General features: G+C 41.8%; 1 protein-coding gene across 1 annotated transcript in view; it reads right to left on the bottom strand.

Moving 5' to 3' along the window:
* Positions 1-27,853, bottom strand: part of SLC7A10 (solute carrier family 7 member 10) — an 80,105-nt gene that overhangs the window by 11,982 nt on the left and 40,270 nt on the right. Inside the window, exons 2-5 of the mRNA XM_038368840.2 lie at positions 13,555-13,759; positions 3,215-3,366; positions 1,514-1,639; positions 11-164 (exon numbers count right to left, since the gene is read on the bottom strand). Of these exons, the coding sequence (XP_038224768.2) occupies positions 11-164; positions 1,514-1,639; positions 3,215-3,366; positions 13,555-13,759 (637 nt within the window). The remainder of the gene's footprint in view (positions 1-10; positions 165-1,513; positions 1,640-3,214; positions 3,367-13,554; positions 13,760-27,853) is intronic.

The following is a 27,853-nucleotide window of genomic DNA, read 5'->3' on the forward strand; positions in this document are numbered from 1 at the left end:
AAATACTTGCCTGCGGGGATCAACTAATTCTTCTGTGACATAATTCAAGAAGTTCCACCCACTGAATGCAAATGACCCTTGAAGAAAAGCTAATGCTAACTGTCCTACAGATGGAGACATCCAAAAATCAAATGCATTGCTTGGTGTCAGTTCTTCATAGTTTCCTATAGACAGAACAAAAGCAAGAAGTTAAGTCAGAAGTGTAAACTATTTTGACGGTGATTGGTGGAAGTGCCACCTACCCGGGGAACCAGGACATAAGAAAAGTATTATTTTCAGAGAATTGTAAACTTCCTAGAATTGTGTCCATTCAATTTTATATTATGTTTACTAATCTTAGACTGTGCTTCACTGGTTTGCACCGTGAAAACTGGGAAACATTAACATCAAACTACCAGTACTTCCTTTAGATTCTCATACAAAACTGTCCTGGGGCACAGCCTTGATGGTGTAAATTGTCATAGCTGTATTGACAGAGCTGCCATAAAACCTGTGTGATTCCCATTCACTTCAATGGAACTATGACAATTTATACCAGCTCAGCATTGGTATCTGATGCCCTAAACTCTCATCTTATTCCATTCAGAGAGAATTTTTCAGGCTGTGGGGCTTTTTTATTTTTAATCTGGAAAGTGGTACCCTTGCCTCTTCCTGGTTAGTTATAAATACTGTATTTTTGACCTCTCTACATGACCCATTTCACACATGCTGAAAACATCATCATCCCTTGGGTTCTGTGCCCTTCATTAAGGGGCTGAATCAGTAAGATACACAAGCACTTGTCTAATTTTAAGTACGTGAGTAGTCCCGTTGCATCCAGGGGAACTGGAACTACTCATATACTTAAAGTTAGGCAACTGCTTACATTGCTTGTTGATTTAGGGCCTATATTTCTTAGGATTATTGTATACAGAGTTCATCAAAAACAATTAAAATTTGAGGAACATGTCATTGATAAAATTACACTATAAATCTACCCAGTGAGATATTTCTCAATATTTCAGTTCTGCGCTTTACTTTATTGAAAACAACAGTTTTCTTTGAGAGAGAAACTTGTGCAAGGATGCTACATCTTATTTCTGTAGTATGTTGCCTGTTTGATAATTACTTATCATACTATGTTCTGAAGAATACTTCCTTTGTGATTGCACCCGTACTTGGAAGGAATCCTGTGGCTTCAATTAACAGCAATTAATATTAATTATTTTCAGTTTAGTCACATATTTATGTCCACCTTACACAGTGGTGTCTTTGCTAGGTCCTGCTTGAAACTTGCCCCCCCACAGATCAAGTAACTTCACCGGCTACCTCCTTCTCCAGTTTCTTTCAAATCCAAATGCTTGCTAATTGTAGCAGAGAACTCTGTCAGCAGGGGAAATGAAATAAGCCCTCAGAATTCTTCTCCTGCCTGCTAAGAACTAGAAAACAATGGGATGGGTACAATAGGCTTTCTAAAAAGAATTTAATTTTACCAATAGTACAGTACTGATGTTTAGGCTTTCTCAGTGAGTACCTTTAAAGATCTGTATGAAGCCCATAGTAATGATAAGGGCCAAGGCTAACAGTTTTCCTGCTGTAAATATATCCTGGATGCGAGTTGCCCATCGAACGCTGGAGCTGTTCACCCAAGTCAGGAGTACTAGAGAGCAGAAAACTGAATTCAGTGGAACAAAATTTTGTATATTTCAGAATATTCATTAACAAATGCTGAGAAACATAGACTGCTAGTTTCCTATCAGCAGACCAGATGGAAATCTAGCTTGGGTTTGGCTTGGTCTGATGAGCAGGATTAACCCCACCCTAGAAAACTGCCTGTTTCAGGAGGACGTTTGCCAGAACGCTATCCCTGATGCCTCCATCAATACTTAGGAAGTCCTAATTGTGGGGAAAGACTTCTGTGAACTGAGGGCATGTGTACACTACAAAATTAAGTCAACCTAACTTACGTCGGCATACAGCTGCCGCAGAAATTACATTACTTGTGTGTGTTTATACTTTGCTTGCTGTGTTAGCAGTGTGCTGTGGGAGATGGAGACTATCAAATGTTCTAAGGAAGAATTTGTCGCTGTTAGCAGGCTGGCTTGCAGCACAACTGAGACAGTTGCTGGTAAAAGCATTTTATTTCTGATTATACAGTCATATATATACGATAGTTGTTTATCCTTTTTACAATTCATTATCCAATGTCTTTGTCTTAGTGTTTCATTATTCTGCTGTGCTGGAAACTAGAAGTCGCTTCTCATGCTATTAGCTTTGTAGTGTAGCCAAATTCCCAACCTGTATATAATCTTGTTTACTTCGTTACTCATGACCCGTGGGGTAGCTTTATGCTCTGCCAAATTCTGCTATCTTCCATTGACAAATTCTTCCTTAGAACATTTGATAGTCTCCATCTCCCACAGTGTGCATCCTCATCAGGAGCACTGATTGAACTGTCAGTGTGGGGCATTGTGAGATGGCTTCTGAAAGCCAGCAACAGTCGATATTAGTAATGTAGTATCTACACTGAGTTGACCTAACTGCATTGACATTGACTCTATGCTTCTTGTGGAGGTGGAGTTATTAAGTCAGTGTAGTGGGCAAGTTATGACAGCAGGAGTGAACTTTTTAGTTTAGACACCGTACATAGTTAGGTCGATGTAAGCTGCTTTGCATTCTGTAACGTAGACCAGGCCTGAGAGGAAGTGGTGAGTCTCTCCATCCCTTTTCATTCTGATTTGCTCCCCTCTGGGACCTTAGTAATTAATTAAGAACTGGTTGCATTTGTTTTTTACACACACATATAAAGGACTTGTGAATTGCTAATCCACTTGTTGAGTTAGCAACGGTGTTTTAAAATACAGTGAAAGGTTCTTAGCTACTCATACTGAGCCCCACCCCTTATTCATCTTTCAACCTTCAGACCTCAGTTTATACCTAATCCAGATATGCACACCTCCTCTTTGGTATATTTCTTTGTGGAATAATCACCCTCTAGTACACAATGAAACTGAAAATAAGACTCAGCTGAGCCAGCATGATATATAGCACCTCCCTTTCCCACATCCAGCCTCCGACCACCATAGTGGAATTGCCTTGGTTGCTGCAAAAGGGACTTCAGTGACCGTTAGGGTGGGGTGAGGGATGGATTTGCCCCTTAGAGAATATTAAACCTCTTTGACGTAAACATGACTTAAACTTCATAGGAGCATAAAGAACATTAGAAAATACTCACATAAACACACCGTGGAGAGGAGCCTGGAGGCATTATAGGGTGGGATGCAATTAGGGAACACCGGTTGTAGAACGTAGTTTGAAAATGTCAGTGCGATAACAGCCAGGCTGGTAGGGTACATGATAAGCACTGCACTCCATAGCAGCAAAAAACTGTATTCACAAGAAAAACATTGGTGCTGCTGTTATGCCAGTAAGAATCATTTGATTGTACAACAGTTTCATAATCTGATGACTATCTTTATAGGAGCCTCAGAATTAGGTAGCTATTTTTCTAAACCCCACCAAAACAATCACTTCTCTGATTTCCCCCAACCTTTCTTTACTCCTATTTTCCCAGCTCAATCTGTTTTTTCATTTAAATTTGATGTGATATAGCACACAGTTTAAACATGCACACAACAAGGAATAGAGACATATTGTCAGCATATTGAGTTAGCTTTGCATGTCACAGTGAGAGTATCACCAATGGATTAAATGGTACCCCTGGAAAGGAAAAAGATGTGTTCTAGCTCTATGTGTTACCACAACACACTCTTTGTTCTTTAATATTAAAGTTGTCTTGAGCATTGTCTAATGGCTAGAGCAGAAGTTCTAAGCTATATTCCTGACTGGGCCACGGACGCTGTGACTTGTGTCAAGTTTCTGCCTCCCTTTATTTATAGGTGCTTCTGTTTTTGTTAGCCCAACCTGAGACACATAAGACCTGAAAAAGAGCAACTGAGCACCCGCAACTTCTACTGACTTCAATGGTATCTGAAACAGGTTGCCCAAAATGAGTGAATCTTTTGAAAATGTAGGCCTTTACATTCCTCAGTTGCTCACTCTGTGGAAGGGGACAAAAATACCTGCCTCACAAAGATGTAGGAAACCTAGCTGATGTTTATAAAATGAGATCACTAGATGAAAGGGGTATATAAAGAAAAAGTATTATTTATGGGTTGCTTGCCTTTGACTAAGATATTTTGGTGCCCAGTGGGCTTCCTTCTTGCAGGAACAGAACCCTCAGGCCTCACTTCTGAACACTTCAGAGGCACCTCCTTTGGTCAGACTGAGCCTCACAAACTTTCAACATGTTCAGCGGTTTTTACTTTAAGAGGGAAGCATTCATCCTAACTTAAAATAAAAAAATTCTCTTATCCATTGGATGGGAACTATGTGGTAAGATGTAATCAATACAAGAAGATGAGATGCTATTGATTTATATATATATATATATATATATATATAAAGTGCAAGATATATAGTAGTGGCATGCACAACACAGACACAGTTGTTTCCCAGACACCATTTGTTGGTTACTTTCTAGTCCAGGGTTGTTCTCTTATAAGCTCTTCTTTCCCAGTATGCCTTTCTGTAGCTGGCCCTTTAAATTTAGCAGAGCAAAGCAGCTCCAGCCCTAAAGGAGACATTTTAAAACTCACTGTTCTTTGCTGTACCCTCCTTTCTTGTAGCTGGTAAGTGCTCTTTGTTCCTGTTATGTTAGTTTTCCCCTTTTTGTTCCAGAGGATTATGGCATGTTCTTGCACTTTTTCTTATAAACCACTGTATCATTAACTTTGCAAATCAGCTGGCACATGGAAAGAATTGTTTACATTTCCAAATGACAAAATGTACTTTAAAACCCCCACACCATTTCTCTCTTTCTTTACCTTTTTTGAGTAGTTTTCCTACAGTTTTCATCGCTTTAAAGAGGCTAGCTCAGCCAAGTTCTTTCACACTGTTTATTATTATTTGTATTACTGTAGCGGCTAGGAACGCCAGTCATGGACCAGGATACCATTGTGTGAGGTACTGTACAGATACTGAATTTTACATAATAATTGCTATCCTGTGGCTGTGTGAAAAAGCATAACACCAGATGTTTATCTGTGCTGTTGTCTTTAGGATGTGAATTTTACTTAGTTATAACATATTTTAAAGTTTTTTTGGATTCTCTCAAAAGGAATTTATTTGGATTATAATGTTAGAGCCTGAGGGTTAAATAATTAAAGATTAATAAGACTTAAAGATTGAAATAATCAGTTGTTGACAATGCTGATCTCTGACAATGCTGACTCGCCTGATTGCTTTCCTGGTTAAATGAAAGTGCTCCTTTCCCCTCAAACCAGCCTCTACCTGTGTGTATGCAATTTTGATGGGTGTGGACTGGTGTGAGTGCACTGTAGCACTGACACCTGTGTGCGCAAGGACTGGAGTGTTTGTGGGTAAAACTCATGAGTTTTTCCCATTAATGTTCTATCATCTTCATGTACAGTGGTGAATGCACCGAAGTCCACATAGTGGTGTATACAGGTGAAAATGCATTTGCCCATTGGAAGCAAGAATTTGAAAATCAGGTCCTAAAAGCAATATCTCATTCAACATTGGCAGTCACTTGTACAGTGCAATATTAAGCACATTAAAATTGGTATTGGTACTATGAAATTTACTGGGAATGTGAATAATTCAGTAGGGAGATCTGATAGTCAATTTGTTTCACGTGGAATGAAGTACATTAGGTTTGATAAAAACCAATTAAGTTAAATGCAGATTGTTGCCAGAGGATTATGAAGCCAAACTGTCAAACAGGGAGCTCAAAATAGAGATCAAATGATGATGAAAGGATGATACAATTAATATTTAGGCATATTTTAATCTTAATTTTGCTATTATTCTCAGGTGTTTTAATTAAATACTGGTCTTGAGTAAAAGATATTAACAGTTGAACCCAAACTGGTATTTGTAAAAGGGGTTCAATTTGTTCCTATTAAGCTTGGGGGAATTAATGCACAGATGGTTATCCAACATGATGAGTTGCCAAGGTAACGTTTGTGTCTAAACTACGACATGGGTGGGAGAGTATGATTTACAGAACAGAAGAAGAACTGTTTTGAGTAAACTAAGGCCTGGTCTATATTTAAAAATTAGGTCTACATAGCTACCATGCTTGGGGCGTGAAAAATTCACCCTCCTGAATGTCTTTATTAAGCCAATCTAACCTCCCCACAATAGACATGGAAAAATTCTTCTGTAGACAGCTACCTCCGCTTGGGGAGGTCGATCATCTACACCTATGAAAAAAACCTTTCAACCGCTGTAGGAAGCAGCTACGCAATGGCGCTGCAGTGTTGTAGCTGTGCCACTGCAGCACCCGTAGTGGAGACATGGCCTAAGGTTAACTTGGGTTGAAGTGAGACAGGACTTTTTTTTTTAGACACAATTGTGTTTAAATTTCTGTATTGTCAGTGGAATACATAACTGCCAAACTAAACAGCAAGGCAAATGGTTAAAGTTGCAGTGATTTATCTTCTTAGCAGTTCCAGTCATGAAGATAGCATACTAGGGGACTTTAACCAAAGTTGATAATACAAAAAGTTCAGTTTTGAAAAAAGAAAGGGCAGTTAAGCCATGTACTCTGTTAACTGCCCCAGGTGTTTGGATGGAAAGTCATTCTCCTGAGACTTGATTTGTGTGTCTGAGAATGTCAGGGCAGCAGAAGCTGAAGCCTTATATGATAAACTTTTGGGATTGCGCTGTAATTCACTACTCTGGTGGAATCTGAGATGTTAAAACCATTCTTGTCTTACAAAGCTGAGAAGGAGTCAGACATTTTAGAAAAAGAGGTTTAGACAGTTTAAAATAAGAACTAGGGGCCATAGGCGCTGACTTTTGTTTTTCTCAATGGGTGTGCCATCCCGGCTCCGCCCCAAGGCCTCACCCCTACTTCATCCCTTCCCTCAAGGCCTTGCCCTCGCTCCACCTCTTCCTGCCCCCGCTCTGCTCCCTCCCCCGAGCCCCCCAACCTGTCACTCATTTCTCTCAGCCCCTCTCCCAAAGCCCCCCCCCACCATCCTGTTGCTGCTCCTCTCCACCCTCCCCTGGAATCCTCCCACCAGCTGCCTAACAGCTGATTGGCAGCCAGCCCCGGAGCCCCACGGAACAGCTGATCGGCGGCTAACCCTGGGGCCCACCCAACAGCTGTGGCTGGTGGGTGCTGAGCACCCCCTATTTTTTTCCATGGGTTCCAGGGTCGGCGTCTATGCTAGGTCCCAAATCCTCAAAGATATTTAGGTGCCTAACTCCCACTGAAATCAATAGGTGTAATGTGCCTAAGTACCTTTGAGGATCTGGACCTAAGGAAAATGTAGTTGTTCTTGTCAGTGATTTAGAGGGATCAGATTAAACAGAGCCGTAGCCCTGTGACACACTGCCTTTTGTTTACTGTGAGAAGATCTGAATGTAAGAACTTTCAGTCGGAAATGTCAGTGGTGCGAGTGGCTAGCAGGAGCTGAGGTGCCTGACTAGCTCTTGGATGTTCCTAGGAGCAGTCTACTATAAAAGTGCCAGTCAGAACGCTTCCTTTATGTAGGCATCGTGGCCTGGTGAACAGAGCATGGGTCTGAGCATCAGCAATTCTCAAATCCTAATCCCATCTCTGTTCCTGAGTGTGAGGCCTAGAACAAATTGCAGCCTTGGCGAGCCTCATTTTACCCTATCTGTGGGATAATACAGGCCTCCCCTGGGTACTCTGAGAAACAACTTGTTAATGTTGAAAGTGCTGAGTATTATATTTATTGCTCTTAATTCCTCAGCATCCATGATAGTTCTTGCTTGGTTACTCTCTAGAGAGTCCTGGAGGAAGGAGACAAAACTGCAGAGGAACGTCTCATTTCCTTGTGGACTCTTCCTGCATGCCATGCCTCTCTTTCCTTGAGTGAGATGAATGATCTTGTGTTTGAGGAGTGTTCAGACTCTCTTACTGCATGTGGTGATGGACAAGACAAGGGTTTTTTTCACCTTACTAAGGATCTAACCTTGCAGGGTGCTGAGTATCTCCTTGGAGGGCTGTGAGCTCTCAACCGGTGTGGCAATCAGTGGGGCTTAAGGGCACTTGGCACTGCTCAGGATTGACCCCTAACTGGCTTGTAGGACCCAGTGTCCTTGAAAAAACAAAACACTGGAGCCATTGTTTGAAATAGGAAGGAGGTCAGACATAGAGAGGAGCTCTGTAACAGCAGAGCTAGAGTCAAGAAGTTCATTTCCATGGTCTATTCACATATCAAGCAATTTTTCAGTTTGCTAACATGACCCTGGAGGCTCTTTTGAGGCTTCCTCAACATGATCTTAATAGTCTGTAGCCTCTAGGAGCTTTACACAGGCCAGAAGGCCAGGACCACTTTCTTCAGGATAGAGCCCTTAGCTACAAAGCCTGTTGGAGTTGGTGATAAGACTCCAATTGACTTTAATGGGCGCTGGATCAGGCCCTTTCCTGTTTGAGAGACACTCTGGTGCAAATATAAATCTACTAAGGCTTTTATTGATTTATTATTTTTGGATGGATTTGTAACCTAAGTAAAAATATTGCTCATTCTAGGCCAACGCTGTATATTATGCAAGCATCCCTGGAGGGTAATTCTCCTCATCTACATTTTGGAAACAAATTAAAAATGTATTGAGATCAAACATTCTCCCTCTTTGCATTTGGGTAATGAGAGCCTACCGGATTGAATAAAACAGTTATTGAATATATAGATGTACTCCTGGTCAAAAAAGCATCCCAATGCAGAATTAACAGGTCAAATCAATAAAAATGAAAACCGTTCATAGAAATATCTATTTTACCTACTGATATTTATAAATATGCATTAGACATAAATAGAATGATGGAATCAAAGTACATTTCTCTTTAAGATCTGAAACCCAGGAAACTAGTGAATAAATCTCTCTCTCTCTCCACATCTATAGATATGAATGATATGATACTATGAAACTGGTGCATTTTAAAACATGAGGAAAACATCTTGCTCTGAAAACTATAACAAAGATAGTCCCATTAGGACAAAAAATCTCTCTAAAATTATCAACCATTCTAATTATTCCTAGCATTGTCTCAAATGGTTGAATTTTTGCTTTCAGAATCTTGAGGCTTTGTAATAAATGAAAACATTTAACTTCTTATAAGTTCATTTAAGGTATGTTTTGTTTAAAGTTGGAGGTAACATTTATTAAAGCCTTGTCTTAGATCTCTATGCTGGATGTAATATTTATTGATTTATATTAAGGACTTGATATGGTCAATAATGATCTGATAAAAAAAAGCTTACCTTTAGTTATATTTTTCTTACTGAGCATAGAGAAGAAAGATTATATTTATCAGAAATGCATTAGTAAGTTTTATGAACCTGAACTTGTTGGTTAAATGCCACAGACATACATATGAAGCCTATTATTTACTATTTTGGGTAATGTTCTTTTTATGACCTGTATACGCATGAAAATCCATATGTATGCAAATGCACTGCACCCAGTTATACTGCTTTGGCAATACAGGATGTGACAAAAATACTCCAGTTAGTGTGATCATATTCAAATGCTATTTAAAAATTATATCATAAAAATAGGAAAAAAAGGAAAAATTAGGCTCATTGGCATAAGATTCAAGCTAGTGCTACACCATCCAACTCTTTTTCTTTTTACTTAAAAAATGAGAGAGAGAGAGAGAGAGAGAGAGAGAGAGAGTGCGTGTAACTCCCCCATGGAAATGTACATCATGCAAAAATATGACAAAGGGAAAAGCTAATCCAAACTGTATGTGCAAAGGGACACTGCTACACTGTGGGTTTTGTGTGATTACTAAGGAAAAGGACAGCAGGGTTATAGGCATGATTTTTAAAGATGCCTAAGGGATTTGGAAGCCCAGTTCTCATTAAAATTAATGGGAACTGAGAGTTCCACTCCCTTAGGACATAATTCCCATAAACATATTTGTAAAGTTCCCCAAAGAGCTGGATCTCAATCAGCTTGGCCTTAGAAATTCATCATTTTGGTTAGTTTGTCCTTGATAATTTGCTGTAGCAAAGAATCATACCCTGGATGCACAGTCCTGCACACCTTTCTCATCTTCCTACCATACTCCCAGGTTGTGCAGGCACAGGGTCATACCATAAAGAGTAGCACATAGGAGGCTGCTCCCATTTTCTTGTCTATATCCTTTCCTGCAGCTGCTTCTTCCCTTGTCTCATGCAGATGCTCAGTCCCTTCACAAAGCCAATCTCTCTCTCTTTCTGCCCCCCAGTATCACCCACCATATTCCCAGCACTATCCTACCACTGTTTCTCCATCCCTATCCACCTTCAGTGTTGCTTACTCCTATTTGGTCCTTCCCATACCAGCTTCCTTCTGCTTGTCTATTCCTCCCTGGCTCATAAGTAGCTCCCACTGCCCTCCACCACTGGCCTGACCAGGATTCCCTGTTGGCACTCCACTTTTCTACTGACCAGGTTGCCCTCTCAGATTAACCACAATCTCAGTGAGCAGATCTCTGTAGCGATAATTGAGGCCTAGTGAGCCTAACATTGGAAAAGTGGATACAAGTTTATAAAGCATTAAATAACTTATCACAACAAAAGTTGATGGGAAAGGTGTAAAAGGGAGATAAAGACCAAATTAGTCTAAACAAAAAGGCCTAGTGAAATGACTCAATGATTGTTAAAATCATGCCTAGTAAAAGAGAGAAAAGTGGGACTAGAAATCAATGGACTAAAATTGGTGTGTAGGAAATTAGGCCTAATTGGTGGACAAAATAATCAGGGGATGGACTATCCCATCCACCACTCCCTTCTGGGGTTCTCAAAAAGAGACTTTTTGGGAAATTAGCAACCACAATGCTGGCTGCCTGAAAGATGGAAGACCACAAAGGGCTTCACCATTATGGCTGCCACCCCGGCATCTCCTGGGATTCACAGTGATACTACTGGGTCTGATTCTGAGAGATATCCTGACCAGAGTTGGCCAAAGAAAAGGACCCACATGACATCATCACCTCCACCGGCTTCCGCTAAATCCCAAACACCATCTGGGGTGTGATATTTAGTTAGTCCCCTCATGTGTTCTTTTCCTTCCCCACTTCCTCAACTATCACTTAGCCAGAAAAGGTGTCTGAAGACTCCTCAACCCTATGTCATACTCTTATGACATCCTTTGGTTTTCTCAGGAGCACAGATAAAGTCATTTTGGAGATAGAGAATTGGAGCATTATTTTTCATCAGTAGATAAGATTATACTTCTCTTGATATTGCCTGGCTAGTGCAGACCTAAAGAAGAAAGCTGCTGCCACTTTGATTAGGAACTAAAACAGGTTTTATTCTCCAGTTTTTGATTAGGGTTTTTCTCTTATTCTCTTTTTTTGCTTACTAAAATTCATTGATATTGTGAAATTGTCGTGGTGAATACTGACTTTCTGTGTTCCGTTATATGAAACATTCATATCCTAGCAAGCGGCATGGTCTGTAGTGTCTTATCCTTTCCCCCTGATTTCAAGGAGCAGCCATGATTACAAAAACTGCTGGCAACTTGTCCCTGGCAGCAACATTGCTATCCATGGGAAGCAGGTGGCAGTGTGGAAGCAAGTGGTCCTTGTGTGGACATTGTGTTCCTGTAACAGAATCCCTGAGCTCAGCCGGTTTGGCTCTGTGTTCATTAGAAAAAAGATACGATTGTAACTTGAGCTGGCTAACTCGAGGTGAAATTCTAGTTGAAGACAAAACAGTTTGTAGTTTTCTTTAAGGTAAACCATAGTCTTTAAATTGCTTGACCTAGTATTTCATGTGAAAACAACAAACTGCTTTGTCTTCACTAGGATTTTGCCATGAGCTAGCGAACACAAGTGAAGAATACCTTACCTCCCTACGGAAAAACCATGCAGCATACATGGAGCCATCGAATGGAAGAATTCAAAGTAAACTCTGCTGGTTAAAATTTACGTTCTCTGTTCCTTATTTTGAATTATTCCCACAAGGGCACAATGAGCCACTTAGTTCTTAAGAGATTAGGTAGCCTGGTTGTTTAATATCTTCAGTCCTGACTTCTTTGGTGCTATATGCAAAGTGTGTCACATAAGTGGTTAATACGTACTGAGGGATGTTAATAAAGTGATGGTTCATCTCAGGAACCTAGGTTCTCACAGAAATTTGTTCAGTGGCCTGAACCCTATGGTCAGTATCTGAAAGTTATCTTTACATTTGCAGTAGCTGTCTGTACACAGAAAGTATCAGGGGGTAGCCGTGTTAGTCTGTATCCACAAAAACAACGAGGAGTCCGGTGGCACCTTAAAGACTAACTGATTTATTTGGGCAAGAAGTGGGTTTTTTACCCACGAAAGCTTATGTCCAAATAAATCTGTCTTTACGGTGCCACCGGACTCCTCGTTGTTTTTGTACACAGAAACAAATTGGTGGAAGTGTGGCAAAACAAGACTGTAATCTGACAAGGATGAGCAAAGCTATAGTCCACAGGGAATGTTTCGCAGTGCCTGCTTGTATTATAGGCATAGGCCTCACTGTCCTGAGCACAACAGTGAGCTAAAATGAGAGAATACTTTTGTTTAATACTAAAAAAAAGTCAATACCCACCCCATTCATTTTGTCATTTAAGTTTGCACAGTGTGTTTACTCTTCATATATAAAACAGTAACACATAAAACACCCATTTTGATTATAAAATCGCCAAGGAATCCAGAAGATGTAGAAGCATCTAAAATAGAGATATGAATACAGACCAAGAACAGCTTTTTTTAAACTTACATTTAATATGCAGTATAAACTTACTGTTTCTTACTCCTCCTCCCTCCCTTTATCACTATATTCCTCTCGCAGTTGTTTAGGGACACACGTGGTGTGAATTCGTGTATCTTCCCTTCTACAAATTTTTCACAATATCATGGTGAAGTGATCTGTACACTTCTATAATATGAACCACAGTGGTGCAAGCTAAGGACCAAAATCCTGAAGTGCTTCTCTAGAAAAATTTTAATTTGGCCTGTAAGTGATTTACCATATCCTATTGTGGGAAGGTGAAATCACATCACAGAAGTAGGATATGTTGTCTCTTACTCTGCTAATTAGGGATGGGCTTGGACTATGAAGTCTAGCTCCAGTTCAAATTTCCCCATGTCTGAGGCTGCTCAGATTCAGGGTATTCATTCAGACTTATCTTCAGTGGTTATATCTATATGTATATCTATGAGAGAGAGAGAGAGAGAGAGTGTAAATACCAGATGGTATAGTTTGCAACACTGTACTTTCACAACATCAGTTTTATTCAGTTGGCTGAGGTTAGCCAGAGAGTTTCTTTCACCAAGCTGAACTAAAATAACCAAAAGGTAGACATAGGTACAGAATAGTATACTTTGAAAATGGTCAGAATCACTTAATAAAGTTTCTTATAGACAAATAGACACTTTAATTGCAACTTCAGCACAAGGGAAAATTGACTTTTTCCACTAAATATTTAATATAAATGTTTTCAAAGCACCTCATAAACATCATAAAAGATGAAGGATTAAATGGATGCAATACTTACCCAGCTAACCCACCAAAAATCTCGGTGACATAGGAATAATCCCCTCCTGATTTCGGGATAGCAACTCCTAGCTCAGCATAACATAGAGATCCAAGGACAGCAATCCCTCCTCCAATCACCCAAACAACAAGAGCTAGTCCCACTGACCCAGAGTGTTCCAGAACTCCTTTGGGCGAAATAAAGATTCCAGAACCAATAATGTTACCTGGAATAAACAAAAGATCGGTGGGGTGTTAGAGGAAGGAGATAGATGCAAGTTCTCTCATTGCTCTTCCAAGGTTAGATTGCATTTATGTTTGCATAAACCTTAAGGAAAATGTTGCAACTTAGCAAAAATCAAGTAAAATGGAGCACATTAGGTCTGCTGAAGTAGTTTGTGGGAAGCTGGTGAACGTTTTTACTAAAAGCACTACAATTATACACATTTAAACAGTTTATAAAATTGTTCCCCCTCACCTGCACTGTCCCCAACTATTATAATTAAAGGGTTCAGGATTTTATTCACAAAGAAGAGTATTTTGTCTCCTTCTAAGAGGAATCTAAGTAATATAAGGTCCATCTACAATATGGATCAGAGTCTAAATCAGGGGTGGGCAAACTACAGTCTGCGGGCAGGATCCTATCTGTGAGCCGTTTTAAATCGGCCCTCGAGCTCCACCCAGCTCAGCCCCACAGCGGCTGGGGCATTGGGTCGGGGGGCGCACCACCTGGCTTGGCCCTGCTCTGGCTGGGGCACTGGGTCGAGGACAGCAGCACGCGGCTTGGCCCCACACCAGTGTTCCGGTTGGGGCGTTGAGTCGGGCCGCACAACACGGCTCCCAGAAGCTGGGCATGGCCCTGCTTTGGCTCCTATGTGCTCCAATGGGAGCTGCAGGGATGGTGCCTGAGGACGGGGTAGTGTGCAGAGCTGCCTGGCTGCGCCTCTGCTTAGGAGCTGGAGAAGGGACTTGCCACTGCTTCCGGGAGCTGCTTGAGATAAGCGCCACTCAGAGCCCGCACCCTGAGCCTCTGCCCCAGCCCTAATCCCCCTCCTGCCCTCCCAAGCCCTCTGGGCTTGATCCCAGCCCAGAGCACCCTCCTATACCCAAAACTCTTCATCCCTAGAGCCCGCACCCCAACCCCAATTTTGTGAGCATTCATGGCCCGCCATACAGTTTCTATTCCCTGATGTGGCAAGTTTGCCTAACCCTGGTCTAAATAATACAAGGTTTAGCTACAATGTGGTGACCAATCAGAGGCTGTCATTTGGGGCTCTGGCCAAAGGAACAAATGAAGTTAAACCCATGTTATAGCTTGTACTTGAACAAAATCCTTAAAAAGGCTGAAGTTCTTGAAGTCCATTAAAGTCTTGATATTTCTAACATGTGCTCAGTCTCCATGGATTCTTAAGGGATAAATAATATTGTGTGAACAATATATAGGACAACGTGAACTTTGTAGTACTAATGATTGATACATGAGCTGAAGTAACGCTAAAATTATAGGTTTCAGAGTAGCAGCCATGTTAGTCTGTATTTGCAAAAAAGAAAAGGCGTACTTGTGGCACCTTAGAGACTAACATATTTATTTGAGCATAAGCTTTTGTGAGCTACAGCTCACTTCATCGAATCATCCGATGAAGTGAGCTGTAGTTCACGAAAGCTTATGCTCAAATAATTTTGTTAGTCTCTAAGATGCCACAAGTACGCCTTTTCTTTTTTGCTAAAATTACAAAGTGAACACGCAATTGTTGCAGCATTTTTCTTTCACATGGAGCCTGTCTACTCTCACTGAACTCAATGGAAATTCTGCCATTGTCTTCCTCAGGTGCAGGAGCAAGCCCACAGAGATTAGTCTCGGGGTGAGCCCTAACAGGAGAGACACCCCTGTTAGACTTAGGGTTTTCAGTGCAATATCCTTATCCTGGTAGGCTCAAGTACATATTTTTTTCCAATATCAAAACTTCTATGAAGAGAATAGGGAAACTCCTGCAATAATATTCTATAAAGAGACTTTTCTCCTCTGTATGCGTGCATACACACACAAAGTTGGCTAACTGTGAGCTACAGTTGTTGAAGTGCATTTCCTATCAATGCAATCACTAAAAATCCTGGATATCAGCAGTTAATCAACATTGACATCTAGACCAACCACACTTCATATGCCTGTCCACCCACATGTCATCGCACCAGATTCACTCTTTCTCACCTTCTGCACAACAAACATCCTTTCACTTCTAACATATAACCACACCCAATGCACACTTCCCATTCTTCAAAGCATGCTAGCATGCACTGCCTTAACTCTTTTATCTCAATTTTCTTTAGGTAGAGTTAACAAAGACTTTCTTTGCATCGATCTTTACTGCAGAGGATGTGGGGGAGATATACACATCAGAGCTATTCTTTTTGGATGACCAAATTTGAAGTATTATCCTACATTGATGTGTCAATAAAAAGGGTTTTAGAACAAACTGCTTACATTAAACAGTAATAAATCACCAGGACCAAAGCGTATTCAGCCAAGAGTTCTGAAGGAACTCAAATATGAAATTGCAGAACTACTAACTGTAGTATTTTTTCCCCAATCGCTGAAACAAGCCTCTGTACCAGATGACTGAAGAGTAGCTAATGCAATGCTGATTTTGAAAAAGGGTTCCAGAGTTGATACTGGCAATTACAGGACGGTGAGTCGAACTTCAGTACTGGGCAAATTGGTAGAAACTGTAATAAGGAACAGAATGATCAGACACATAGATACATATGCTCTGTTGGGTAAGAGTCAACATGACTTTCGTAAAGGGAAGTCATGCCTTATCAATCTATAAAATTCTTTCAGTGTGTCACTGTGGATAGTTCTCTGAAAACTTCAGGTCAATGCGCATCAGCAGTAAAAAAGGCTAACAGAATGTTAGCAACTATTAGGAATAGGATAGAAAGTAAAAGAGAAAATATCGTAACACCGCTATATTAATCCCTGGTATGCCCATGCCTTGAATACTGTGTCTAGTTCTCAGCACCCCGTTTCAAAAAGATAAAATTGGACATGGTTCAGAGAAGTGCAACAAAGAAGATTAAGGGTATGGAAAGATGTCCACATGAGGAGAGACTATAAAACTGTTCAGTTTAGAAAAAAAATGACTAAACAGGGATATAATAGAGGTCTACAAAATCATAAATGGTAAGGAAAAAGTGAAGAGAAAAGTGTTATTTGCTCTTTCCCACAATACAAAAACCAGAGGTCACCCAATGAAATTAATACACAGCAGGCTTAATACAAACAAGAGGAAATACTTTTTCACACAATGCACAATTAACCTGTGGAACTCATTGCCATGGGATGTTGTGATAACCAAAAGTATAACTGGATCCAAAAAAGAATTGTACAAGTTCATGGAGGTTAGGTCCACCAATGGCTATTAGCCAAGATGTCAGGGATGCAACCCCATGATAAGGGTGACCCTAGACCTCTGACTGCCAGAAACCATGGGTGGATCATTCCAACTGCCCTGTTCTGAACATTCCCCCTGAAACTCTGGTACTGGCAACTGTTAGAAACAGGATACTGGTTTCACCCAGTATAGCAGTTCTTGTGCATGGAAGGAAGCAGCTCTCTAATAGGAGGTATGAGAAGGTTGCAAGGTACAGAATGGTCCACTTGGTGGGGAGTGGGGGGGACTGATGACTAGCTTGGTATTTCACAGGAAGACAGAGAGTCACTATTTCTAAAGTGGATGGCCCTGGTGTTCAGAGGCGATGCGTGGGGGCAGTGCTCGGGGTCACATGCCTCCTCCAGAGGTGCTGCTTGGCTTGTATTGAGCACGTTCAGTAACATCTGCTGAAGCCACTGCCCTCACTCTGCGCCCTCCCCTCCCCACTATCTGCAGGTACAGGTCATCTCTGCTGGTATTTGTTGCTGGAGGAGTGTCCCACAGTTGTGTTGAAGTAGGGCTTTCTGCTGCAGAGTCTAGAAGGTTCCTAGCTCCTCATACATCAAACAACCTACTCCCCCCCCCAGATGTCAGGCCACAGATAGAGCTGCTAGCACACAGAGTTGCTATAGTGCGTTGTCATGGTAAATCCATGAAACAAAACAAAAACAGTTCCACATCAACATAACAGACAACTCATCAAGATGCATCCTCAGAACAACATACTTTACATAAGGACAATGGAATGAAGGTGGTTTTTATTATTGTTTGGAGCTGGGTGGTTTGGGCATCGTAACAATGAATTTAGAAAGTGGGAGTATTTTACACCAGCCCTGCTAATGTGTTCACTCACATAGGACAGAGCTTCTGTATTGTTACTTTGTTTAAAGAAGTAAAGCATTTCCAAGCCTGCAGCTCAACCAAGTGAAAAGGCTAATGCTCAAAACCTTCATTTTGGTGTCATGTGGGTTCAGCTGAGATGGCATTTTATATATCCGTGCAATTCACACTGGTGTGTAAAATGTGGGTTAATGTGATATGGACTTTATTATTAGCTGTGTGATACTGGATGGGGAACGGTCTCTCTCTCTCTCTCTCTCTCTCACACACATCCACACACAAGTAAAATAAAAAATGGGCCAACTGGCAGTTCAGAAACTTACTTTTTTCTTTAAAAGAAAGCTGAGATTCCTGAGTAATAACTTTGTCTCCAGGAACCATGGCTTTTAGAAAAACACTAAATATCAAGAGATTTTTGATAAAATCAAGGGAGTTGGCAACCCAGTTAAAGTAGGGTTAAATCTGCTGTGGAACCAGAATCTCACATAAAAAAGCAGATTTTGCTAGTGTATTGGTATAGGAACTCAGTGAGTAACTTCTGCAGTTGGCTGACTTCTATGTTGTAACAACATTGAATCTCTTCTTAAATATTTTCCCCTGGATGACACCATTTTTGGTAGTAAAAACTACTAGGTTGCTTTACATTGGTGTTTAATTGCACCTACACATAAGTGACACTATCCCCTGAGGATGCATTAGAATGCTACAATATCAGGATGAGGTAATCTCATGGTATCTCATTAAAAAGTGGCAACATCCAAGACAGGAGCAGACTCAATTTGATCCTATTTGTATTCAGGAAGGAACTCTGGGTGTATGTGCATGTGCATGTGTGCAAAGAAACAGATTAAAGATTGATTACAGAGTGCTGTTTAAGATTTCCCTTTAGATTTACAGCCTAGTACAAATTTCAATGGATTATAAAACTGAATTACATCTTTTTAAAATCAAATGATCCCTCCCCCACCCCCAAAAAGCAAACTAAGTGATGCTATATCTTAAAATGATTAATTTAAACTGTTTATAGAGTTAAATAAATATTGATCACACAAAAATATAGAAATATTCAAAATAGAATTTTCATCACCATTTTGAAATGACTGAGTGCTGGATAGAATCACACACAAAAGGAATTCCTAGTGGACATAGGCTAGAATGATTGAAAAATATGGTAGAAATCTGGTTAATATTAAGTTTGTGGCAGAGCAGCCTTCTGGCTGACACTTGAGATCAGGACAGTGAAAATCTAATTAACATTCAAAATAACCTTCTCAAGGGAAGACAGTCACCCTGGGTTGAATGCTAAATTAGTCTGAGGGAACCTGATGAGTCAAACTAGAACAAGAACAGCTATGCAAATAAACTGCCTTCTAAAAAAGTGATGTGCTGACAGGTCCAGTGCATTCCTTTTGAGTGCTGCAGATTACATAAGAAAAAATTGGGACAATAAGACTGAATGCATAGATATGGGTAATTTCAGGAAAAAGCCAAAAATACAATGGGTATTGTGCCAGAGAGAAGTGTATGACCAGATGCAGAAATTGAGTAAACTCCGTTATCGCCTGTTTTGACAGGGAAAAAATGGTGTGGCTGGTATAGCAAGGCAGGCTATTCACACTTATGTATCAAAGTAACCTGAGAATATAACAGACACCCAAAGACAAGAGGGGAAGCTTCACTGACACAGGGGTAGGTAACTGAGGCCAGGTTTACACTACAAACTTTGGTCAACACAAGTTATGTTGGCATAAAGCTGTCACAGTTAGTGTATTGCTTGTGCATGTGCATATCTGGCTCCTTGTGTCAGCACTGTGTATGCTTACTGGGAGTGCTTGTGTTAATGTATGGTGCGGTGCACCATGGGTAGGTATCCCAGAGTACAACTTGCACTGTTCAGTGCACTGTCTTTTGGGAAGTCTTGGCAATGTATCACTGGGCAGAAATGTGTTGTGCAGGGGTGACTGGGAACAAGGGGTCAACTTCCAAGTGTGCAACTCTCTCCATTCCATAATGTCATCTATATCCCATAATTTTTGTACCTTTTTTCAAAATCCCATGAACCTGGGCAACCCTCCTTGCTGTCTGCCATTTCTGATAGAAGCATGTAGCCTGCACAGATCTGCACTATTGCCATAAGCTTTGCATGCACAAAATGCATGATCCTCCAGTATTTGCAGTGGCATAAGAAAAACCGAATCGGTGGGGAATGACGATTTCTTGGAGGACAGATAGCTGTGGGACATAATGAGAACCAATTCATGAAAGCATTTAAGCTTATGCTTAAGTGCTTTTCTTTATTCAGATGGGCTGACTGCAGAATCAGGACTTCAAATGTAGTCATAGTCCCTTTCTGCGACCAGCAGCACAATGTAGTTCTAGAAAAGGTCCTGGGTTTTTTGCCCCCTAGGTTATTAACAGCCCAAATATAGATGCACATTATACTGCAAGTGCAGCATTAGAACTGATGTGTTTCTCACTACATTTGCAAGGGTTGGAAGTTTCCACTTAAAAACTAAAGGATATATCTCAAATCAAAGTTGTTGTTGTTGTTTTTTCTAATTGACAGCCCTACAAATTTCAGCTGAGATCTGAAAATCAATCTTTCTTCTGGCTTTTGCATCATCACTAGTAATAATGACCCTACCATTAAATCTTAGTTGACAATGTTGCTGATCTATGAGACTGATTAGAATCCAGTTTACTCTCATAGAGATGCATTGTCTCTGCATGGCTAACAGGATAAAACACTTGTTTTTGTCAATAAAATTAGTATATGTGGCTGAAAGTCGCACAAGGAGCAGATTTGTTGAGTAACTGTGATTTTTAGTCCTTTTTCTGACCATAACTTTATTTTAAGAACAACTTCAGAAAAATGACTGAGGAGTGCAGTTAATATCAAAACTAGATTACATTAAAATAATGGCAAAATTAAATATTATATATGGCCCTTCTTTAACTGAAATAGCACAGGACATTTTAATCTTTGATTCAGAATTAACTGGCTACAATTTGTACTGGATTAATAGGTCTTGATGTAAGTGAGTCATACAAAACATCATTTATAGCGTTAATGAATTTGTTCTGGGTCTCCCTTACTGTGAAGCTACACAGTTGGAACAGGGAGAAAAATCTGTATAAAAGATGTACACAGATCATGATGTATTGTTATATTTTGTACATACAAGTCAACATTTAGTCTTTCTTTCTTTCTTTCTTTCTTTCTTTCTTTCTTTCTTTCTTTCTTTCTTTCTTTCTTTCTTTCTTTCTTTCTTTCTTTCTTTCTTTCTTTCTTTCTTTCTTTCTTTTCAGGATCATTTTGATTCTAGTTTATAACATCTTTTACTCAAATATTAAGATGTTTTGGTTTAATTTTGCCTATTCAGATTAGGATGATATTCTTGTTTGATACCCTTGTGTTAAAAAATGTATGAATCATCCAAACACAAAAGAATATGTCCCCTGACTCCAGCAGTAGCCTCCCCTTTCTGGTCAGCACTCCTCTCATAGCTCAAGGTTTCTGCTATTTTCAGAAGCAGAAGGGATGGGCTAACATCCATCAGTTGACTTGTGCTTATATTCATGCTACTCAGCAAACTGATTGTATGAGCTTCCAGTCCCTAGCTAATTGTCATCTTTTTATTGCACTAGTTAAGTTGGAGAGGATAAAATGCAAACCCTGTTTAGTGCCACAAAATTAAAAAGAGAAAAATGAGAGGAGAGAAATTGTAAAATCTTAAAGATTTGTGCAAAGGAAGGTGTGAAAGTTAGGGACACTTCTTTTGGAATTGTGAATTAATTCATTGTTTTTGTTCTGAATTCAAATCCTTCTGATGAAAGGCTTGAGTTCGTTTTATAATTGTAGCTTTCATGTTGACTCGGGGAAATTAAGTGACAGTTAATTTACCACCCAGCTTTCCTTACTCACTAATCCAGCATAACAGGCAGCCCGGCTGTGCAGTTGGAAGAAATGGGAGATAAAGAAGAGGTGAGCACTACTATCAACAATTGAGAAACAGCATGGTCAAACTATGACGTAGCACACTGAAGAAAAGGAAAGAGAGACAGATGGCAGTGTGGTGTAAGGATAGGGCCAAGGAGCTGGCTCCTTGGTACTATGGCAATGGGCACAGTATAAATGCCTGAAATCCAGCTAGACAGGAGACCTGGTTTCTATTCTAGACTCTGCCATCTGACCTTGGACAAGATACTAAACCTCTGTGTACCTCAGTTTTCCATCTCTAAACCAGGGACAGTACTAACCTTTCCAAAGTGCTTGAGGTCATCTGGTAAAGGATATTAAATAAGTACAAAGCATCAATATTATTATTCTCCTTCCAAATTTGAAAGGTGGTGGGCAAGAGTAGTATATAACAGTATTTGCCTGATCCTTTCTATACTGATGAGTCCTTCTTTTTTACCTAGTAGTGTCCTGATTGCCAAAAAAAAGCTTTCTTTCATAATCAGGCTGCTGTTATATTAGTCAGAGATACTATGGACCAAGTCAGTGAATTGTGTTTTATCCATTTCCATGGAAATAGTATAGTTTTCATGTCTTTATGAAAAAGTAATGCTCTCTGGGTCTAAATAACTGAGAAAGCAGGACAAGTGAATGAATGAGCAGTGTTCAGAAGGTTCTTTAAATACTATAATTTGTAAACTTTCTCAGTTAAATTATCAGATTTACATCTAGTAGAATCCTTGGTGTCCTTCACGTATGGAAATGTCTTGAGGCAAAATTCTCCTTGGAGTCTCATGGTGGACCTCTCTATGTTCTGTTCTTGCTACATCTGAGGCTCCAATATGAGTTCAGTGCATATCGTAGAGATCTGTTATGAAGACCTGAGAAGATAATTTTGCCTTGCTGCACATGAAAGATATTTAGATCCAGATATGCTGGATACATTAAATTTAGCCAAAGAAACATTAGATCTTGTAAATCTTCTGGTGAGAGGCAGTGGAATCTTTAGAGCTTAAACAAGAAACAAAATGCCTCCTTGGCTAAGGAGTTTTCAGTATTGCCAACTTCAAGAGATCAAAAATCCTGAGACAGACCCTCAAAAATAATGAGATAAAAAAAAATCAAATTGTGTTTTTTAGTCTTTTTCGACTTTATGATTCCCTCTATTCCTCTGCCAATGTGGATGAGAATTTCAGTCTTTGAAAAGTCAACAAAAATGCATGCCTCTCCCTGGCTGTTCAGATGAAGATGTCACTTTACCCCCTCCTCATTCCTAGATAGGGGAATTCCCTCCATTTCCTATTTCTGTCTTGACCCAGCAGCAGACTTCTCTACCTCTCACTGCCCTGATGCTTCTCCTCTGACTGGGTCCCAGCAGCACCACTTCTCTGGTTTCCCCCTCTCCTACCTCCTGCTGCCCCAGGACGGTCTCCCTGATATAGGGCCATACATGAAAGCAGGGCAGGTCTATGTTCTTAGCCCCGAGGCTCTTCCATGAAGCTTCACTCACATACTCAGCCATGAAAACTGTGGGATCGGTAGCACTTCTCTCATCATGACAGCTCCTCCCGCAGGCTCTAAAATCACATGACTTGCAATTAATTTGTGCGAGTTTGGCAATGCTGTCTTCCCCAGATTGCCTGGAGGGGACTACCCCTACCCACCACTACCCGCAGGCCATGGTGCTGCCATCCAATCTCCTCCATGTCCCATTCAATCACTATCTTGTGTACCCCCCTCAGCCTCCTTCCTGCCCTGATATTCCCTGCAACCCTAAATCTGCCTCCTGCTCCCCCTCACTCTTCCCCTTCACCTTTCACAGAGTCTCCGCACAGTCCCTGTGTCTGGTCTACCTCACTGAACTAGGACAGCAGCCATTTTGCCTGGGTGCTTGGCAACAATCTAATTGAAAACAGTGGGAGACAGCTGCTGACTTTATTAAAAGCAGCCTCACTTCCACATTCAGATAGACTAATGGCAGCCATCTTGCTGACTTTAGCCCCAGAGACAGTAATAGCAGATGGTGGCCATTCTGAATAAAGGAGAATTCGTGAGTTGGTGCCTTTCATCATGTTTTAATAAGACAGGTTAAAAAACCACACAATTGCTAAAGTCATGATACAGTCATGAGAGCTGACAATACTGAGATTTGGTAATTGAGCAGAGCCTTTACCTACACATCACTAGTTCAAAACCAGCCTAAGTCAGCAGGGAATGTAAATAGCTAAAAATCTGCCTGTTCTGTGAACTCCTCTGCAGATGTGACCCTTCCATAGCAAGAGGTACATTGGCAGTGCAGTATGGGAAGATCTGTATTGCCCTTCTCATTAATGTACCTATATTATGGATAATTTGCTTCCGTTCTACTAGCTCGTGTGCACTAAATTCATTTTTTGCTTTCATTTTTCTCTATGGTATTCTCTCCTGTGAACATATGAGTTCCATCTTTCTTCTTGCAATGTCTTGCTGCAGATCGGAGGCCTGCTGAGAGAGCTTTCTGTTCTTTCATTGCCGTGGCTGGCAGCTTGCCCACCACCCACTACAAAATGCCAAGTACAACAGTTCCTGGGGCTCGCCGGCTACTATCAGTGATTCATTCCATGGTTTGCTTCCATCGCAGCCCTCTTAACAGGACTTTTGACGAAGGACAGTCCCCAGTGGGTGCAATGGTCCCAAGACTGAAAACGCCTTCCGGACACTCCAGATGTGTCTCTGCCAGGAGCCAGTCCTATACAGTCCGGACTTTGACCGTGGGTTCATCCTCCACACGGATGCCACGGAGGTGGGGCTCGGGGCCATCCTGTCCCAGGACGTTGATGGAAACGATGACCCAGTCCTTTACCTTAGCCAAAAATTATTCCCCTGCGAGAACTACACCATACTTGAGAAGGAAGCACTCACAGTGAAGTGGGCCTGTGATGCCTTACGGTACTACCTCCTCGGGGCGCCGTGTACACTAGTCACGGACCATGCTCCCCTCCAATGGTTAACGAGGATGAAAAATAACAACGATAGATTACTGCGGTGGTATCTGGCTTTACAGCCCTACACTTTCACCATCCAGCATCGAGCTGGCAAAGACCATGCGAACGCAGACTTCCTGTCCCGCCTAGGAGGGATGGAAGTGCCTGGCCCCAACGAGCGGGAGTCAGACTTGGGTGTGTGTGTATGTGTGTGTGTGTGTGTGTGTGTAGTGAGGCGGTGTGGCTCCCTGCCACCCCAGAGAGGGACGAGCCTATCTGGGTGCTGGAATGGGCGGAGACAGGGAGCTCTGAGCCCGTTCCTCAGCAGGTCAGGCAGAGAACTGGAAGTATAAAAGCTCGCCCTCAGAGCTCACTGAGGGCCCAGCTGCAAGGGAGGCCAGATGCCTACAGCCTGGCTCGCGACTGGGAAACCCCCGCAGCCCACGGTGCATGCCAGGAGTTGCTGGACCTGCCCTGCAGCCGCTACCCAGAGGAGTTGCCGGACCTGCCCTGTGCCTGCTACCTGGAGGAACCCATGGTGCTGGATGCCCCGGAGGAGATTGCCTGGACCCAGGTACCCCCAGAGGGGGGATTAGGAAGTAGCCCGGGGACAGCCGACCCTAGTCTGGCTGTAACACTGCCAGAGCCCATGTCAGTGTGTTGCCCCCAGGATCCCCACTGACACAGCAGCGGGTCTTCTGCCGCTGGTAGGGCCCTGGGCTGGGATGCAGTGGAGTGGGAAGGCCTGCGTCCCCCCTGCCACCCAACTCGTGGGTGGCAGTCTCCCCCTTTTCCAGGTCCTTCAGAGGTCTGGACCTGCTAACATAGAACTATTTGCTCAGCCCCTGCCTGAGGGCCTGAGCTACTGACTTGGTTGCCCCGCCCTGATCCAGGGCCTGGGCCTATTTCTATATACTGTTTGCTCCTGCTGAGCCCTTGCCGGAGGGCCTGAGCACCTGATTTATTGTTGCCCCGCCCTGACCTAGGGCCCGGGCTTACGGTGCTTGTTTCAGTTGCCGCAAGGGCTGCTGAGCGAGACTCCCACGGCCGGACTAATTTCCCCAAACATTATATGTGTGTAGTGAGCCGGTATGGTTCTCTGCCGCCCCAGAGAGGGTCAAGCCCCGGCTAACCGCATTACAGGTACATACACATTTGCTTGAAAAACTTTTCATGACTATCCAGGCTCAATTTGCTGGGAAAGATGGTGAGAATGGTTTCTGAGTAGGCTAGTAAAGGAGGCTGTATGATCAATTCCAACAAATCAGTGATTGGTGGCCACAGAAAACTGGACCTGAAGTAAAAGGATCCAATCTTACACTTCCTGTGCAGCCAAAAGCCTGAATAGAGCCCAGTACATAGTGATGTATTTCCTCAAGATGGGTATTTGGGCAGGATTGGTGTTACACATTTTCATTGTAATACTGTATATCCTACATAAACTTGTGATTTCAGATACTCTGTGAACACAATCATCCATTTACAAAGAGCTGAGGACAGATAAAGGCCAATCTAAATTGTTCCAGTAGCAGCAATGGAAAAAACCGGGCAGGTGAAGTGTGTCAAGAAAAGAGTGTGAGCCAGTCAAATAAATTAGATTTAGTCTCCACCTACTGGCACAAGTGTAACCCAACAGTCCAGATTTAGTACAGTAGAATCTCAGAGTCATGAGCTGATCGATTAACCTAGCATGACCAGATACCCCGATTTTATAGGGACAGTACCGATATCTGGGGCTTTGTCTTATATAGAATCATAGAAGATTGGGGTTGGAAGAGACCTCAGGAGGTCATCTAGTCCAACTGCCTGCTTAAAGCAGGACCAACCCCAACTAAATCATCCCAACCAGGGCCTTGTCAAGCCGGGCCTTAAAAACCTCTAAGGATGGAGATTCCACCACCTCCTTAGGTAACCCATTTGAATGCTTCATCACCCTCCCAGTGAAATAGTCTTTCCTAATATCCAACCTAGACCTCCCCCACTGTAACTTAAGACCCACTGCTTTTTGTTTTGTTTCAGAGTAGCAGCTGTGTTAGTCTGTATCCGCAAAAAGAAAAGGAGTACTTGTGGCACCTTAGAGACTAACAAATTTATTTGACCATAAGCTTTCGTGAGCTACAGCTCACTTCATTGTGTCATCTGCCACCACTGAGAACAGCCTAGCTCCATCCTCTTTGGAACCCCCCTTCAGGTAGTTAAAGGCCGCTATCACATCCCCCCTCATTCTTCTCTTCTGCAGACTAAATAAACCCAGTTTCCTCAGCCTCTCCTCGTAAGTCATGTGTCCCAGCCCCTTAATCATTTTTGTTGCCCTCCACTGGACTGTCTCCAATTTGTCCACATCCTTTTAGTAGTGGGAGGCCCAAAACTGTACACAATACTCCAGATATGGCCTCACCAGTGCCGAACAGAGAGGAATAATGACTTCCCTCAATCTGCTGGCAATGTTCCTACTAATGCAGCCCGATATGCTATTAGCATTCTTGGCAACAAGGGCACACTGTTGACTCATACCCAGCTTCTCTTCTACTGTAATCCCCAGGTCCTTTTCTGCAGAACTGCTGTTTAGCTAGTTGGTCCCCAGCCTGTAGTAGTGCATGGGATACTTCCATCCTAAGTGCAGGACTCTGTACTTGTCCTTGTTGAACCTCATCAGATTTCTTTTGGCCCAATCCTCCAATTTGTCTAGGTCACTCTGGACCCTATCCCCACCCTCCAGTGTATATACGTCTCCACCCAGCTTAGCGTCATCCGCAAACTTTCTGAGGGTGCAATCCATCCCATCATCCAGATCATTAATGAAGATATTGAACAAAACCAGCCCCAGGACCTACCCCTGGGGCACTCCGCTTGATACCGGCTGCCAACTAGACATCAAGCCATTGATCACTACCTGTTGAGCCCAATGATCTAGCCAGCTTTCTATCCATCTTATAGTCCATTCATCCAATCCATACTTTTTTAACTTGCTGGCAAGAATACTGTGGGAAACCATATCAAAAGGCTTGCTAAAGTCAAGGTATATCACGTCCAGTGCTTTCCCCATATCCACAGAGCTAATTATCTCATCATAGAAGGCAATCAGGTTGGTCAGGCATGACTTGCCCTTGGGGTATCCATGTTGACTGT

This window comes from Dermochelys coriacea, chromosome 12, assembly GCF_009764565.3.
Source record: "Dermochelys coriacea isolate rDerCor1 chromosome 12, rDerCor1.pri.v4, whole genome shotgun sequence".
NCBI classification, from domain to species: domain Eukaryota; kingdom Metazoa; phylum Chordata; order Testudines; family Dermochelyidae; genus Dermochelys; species Dermochelys coriacea.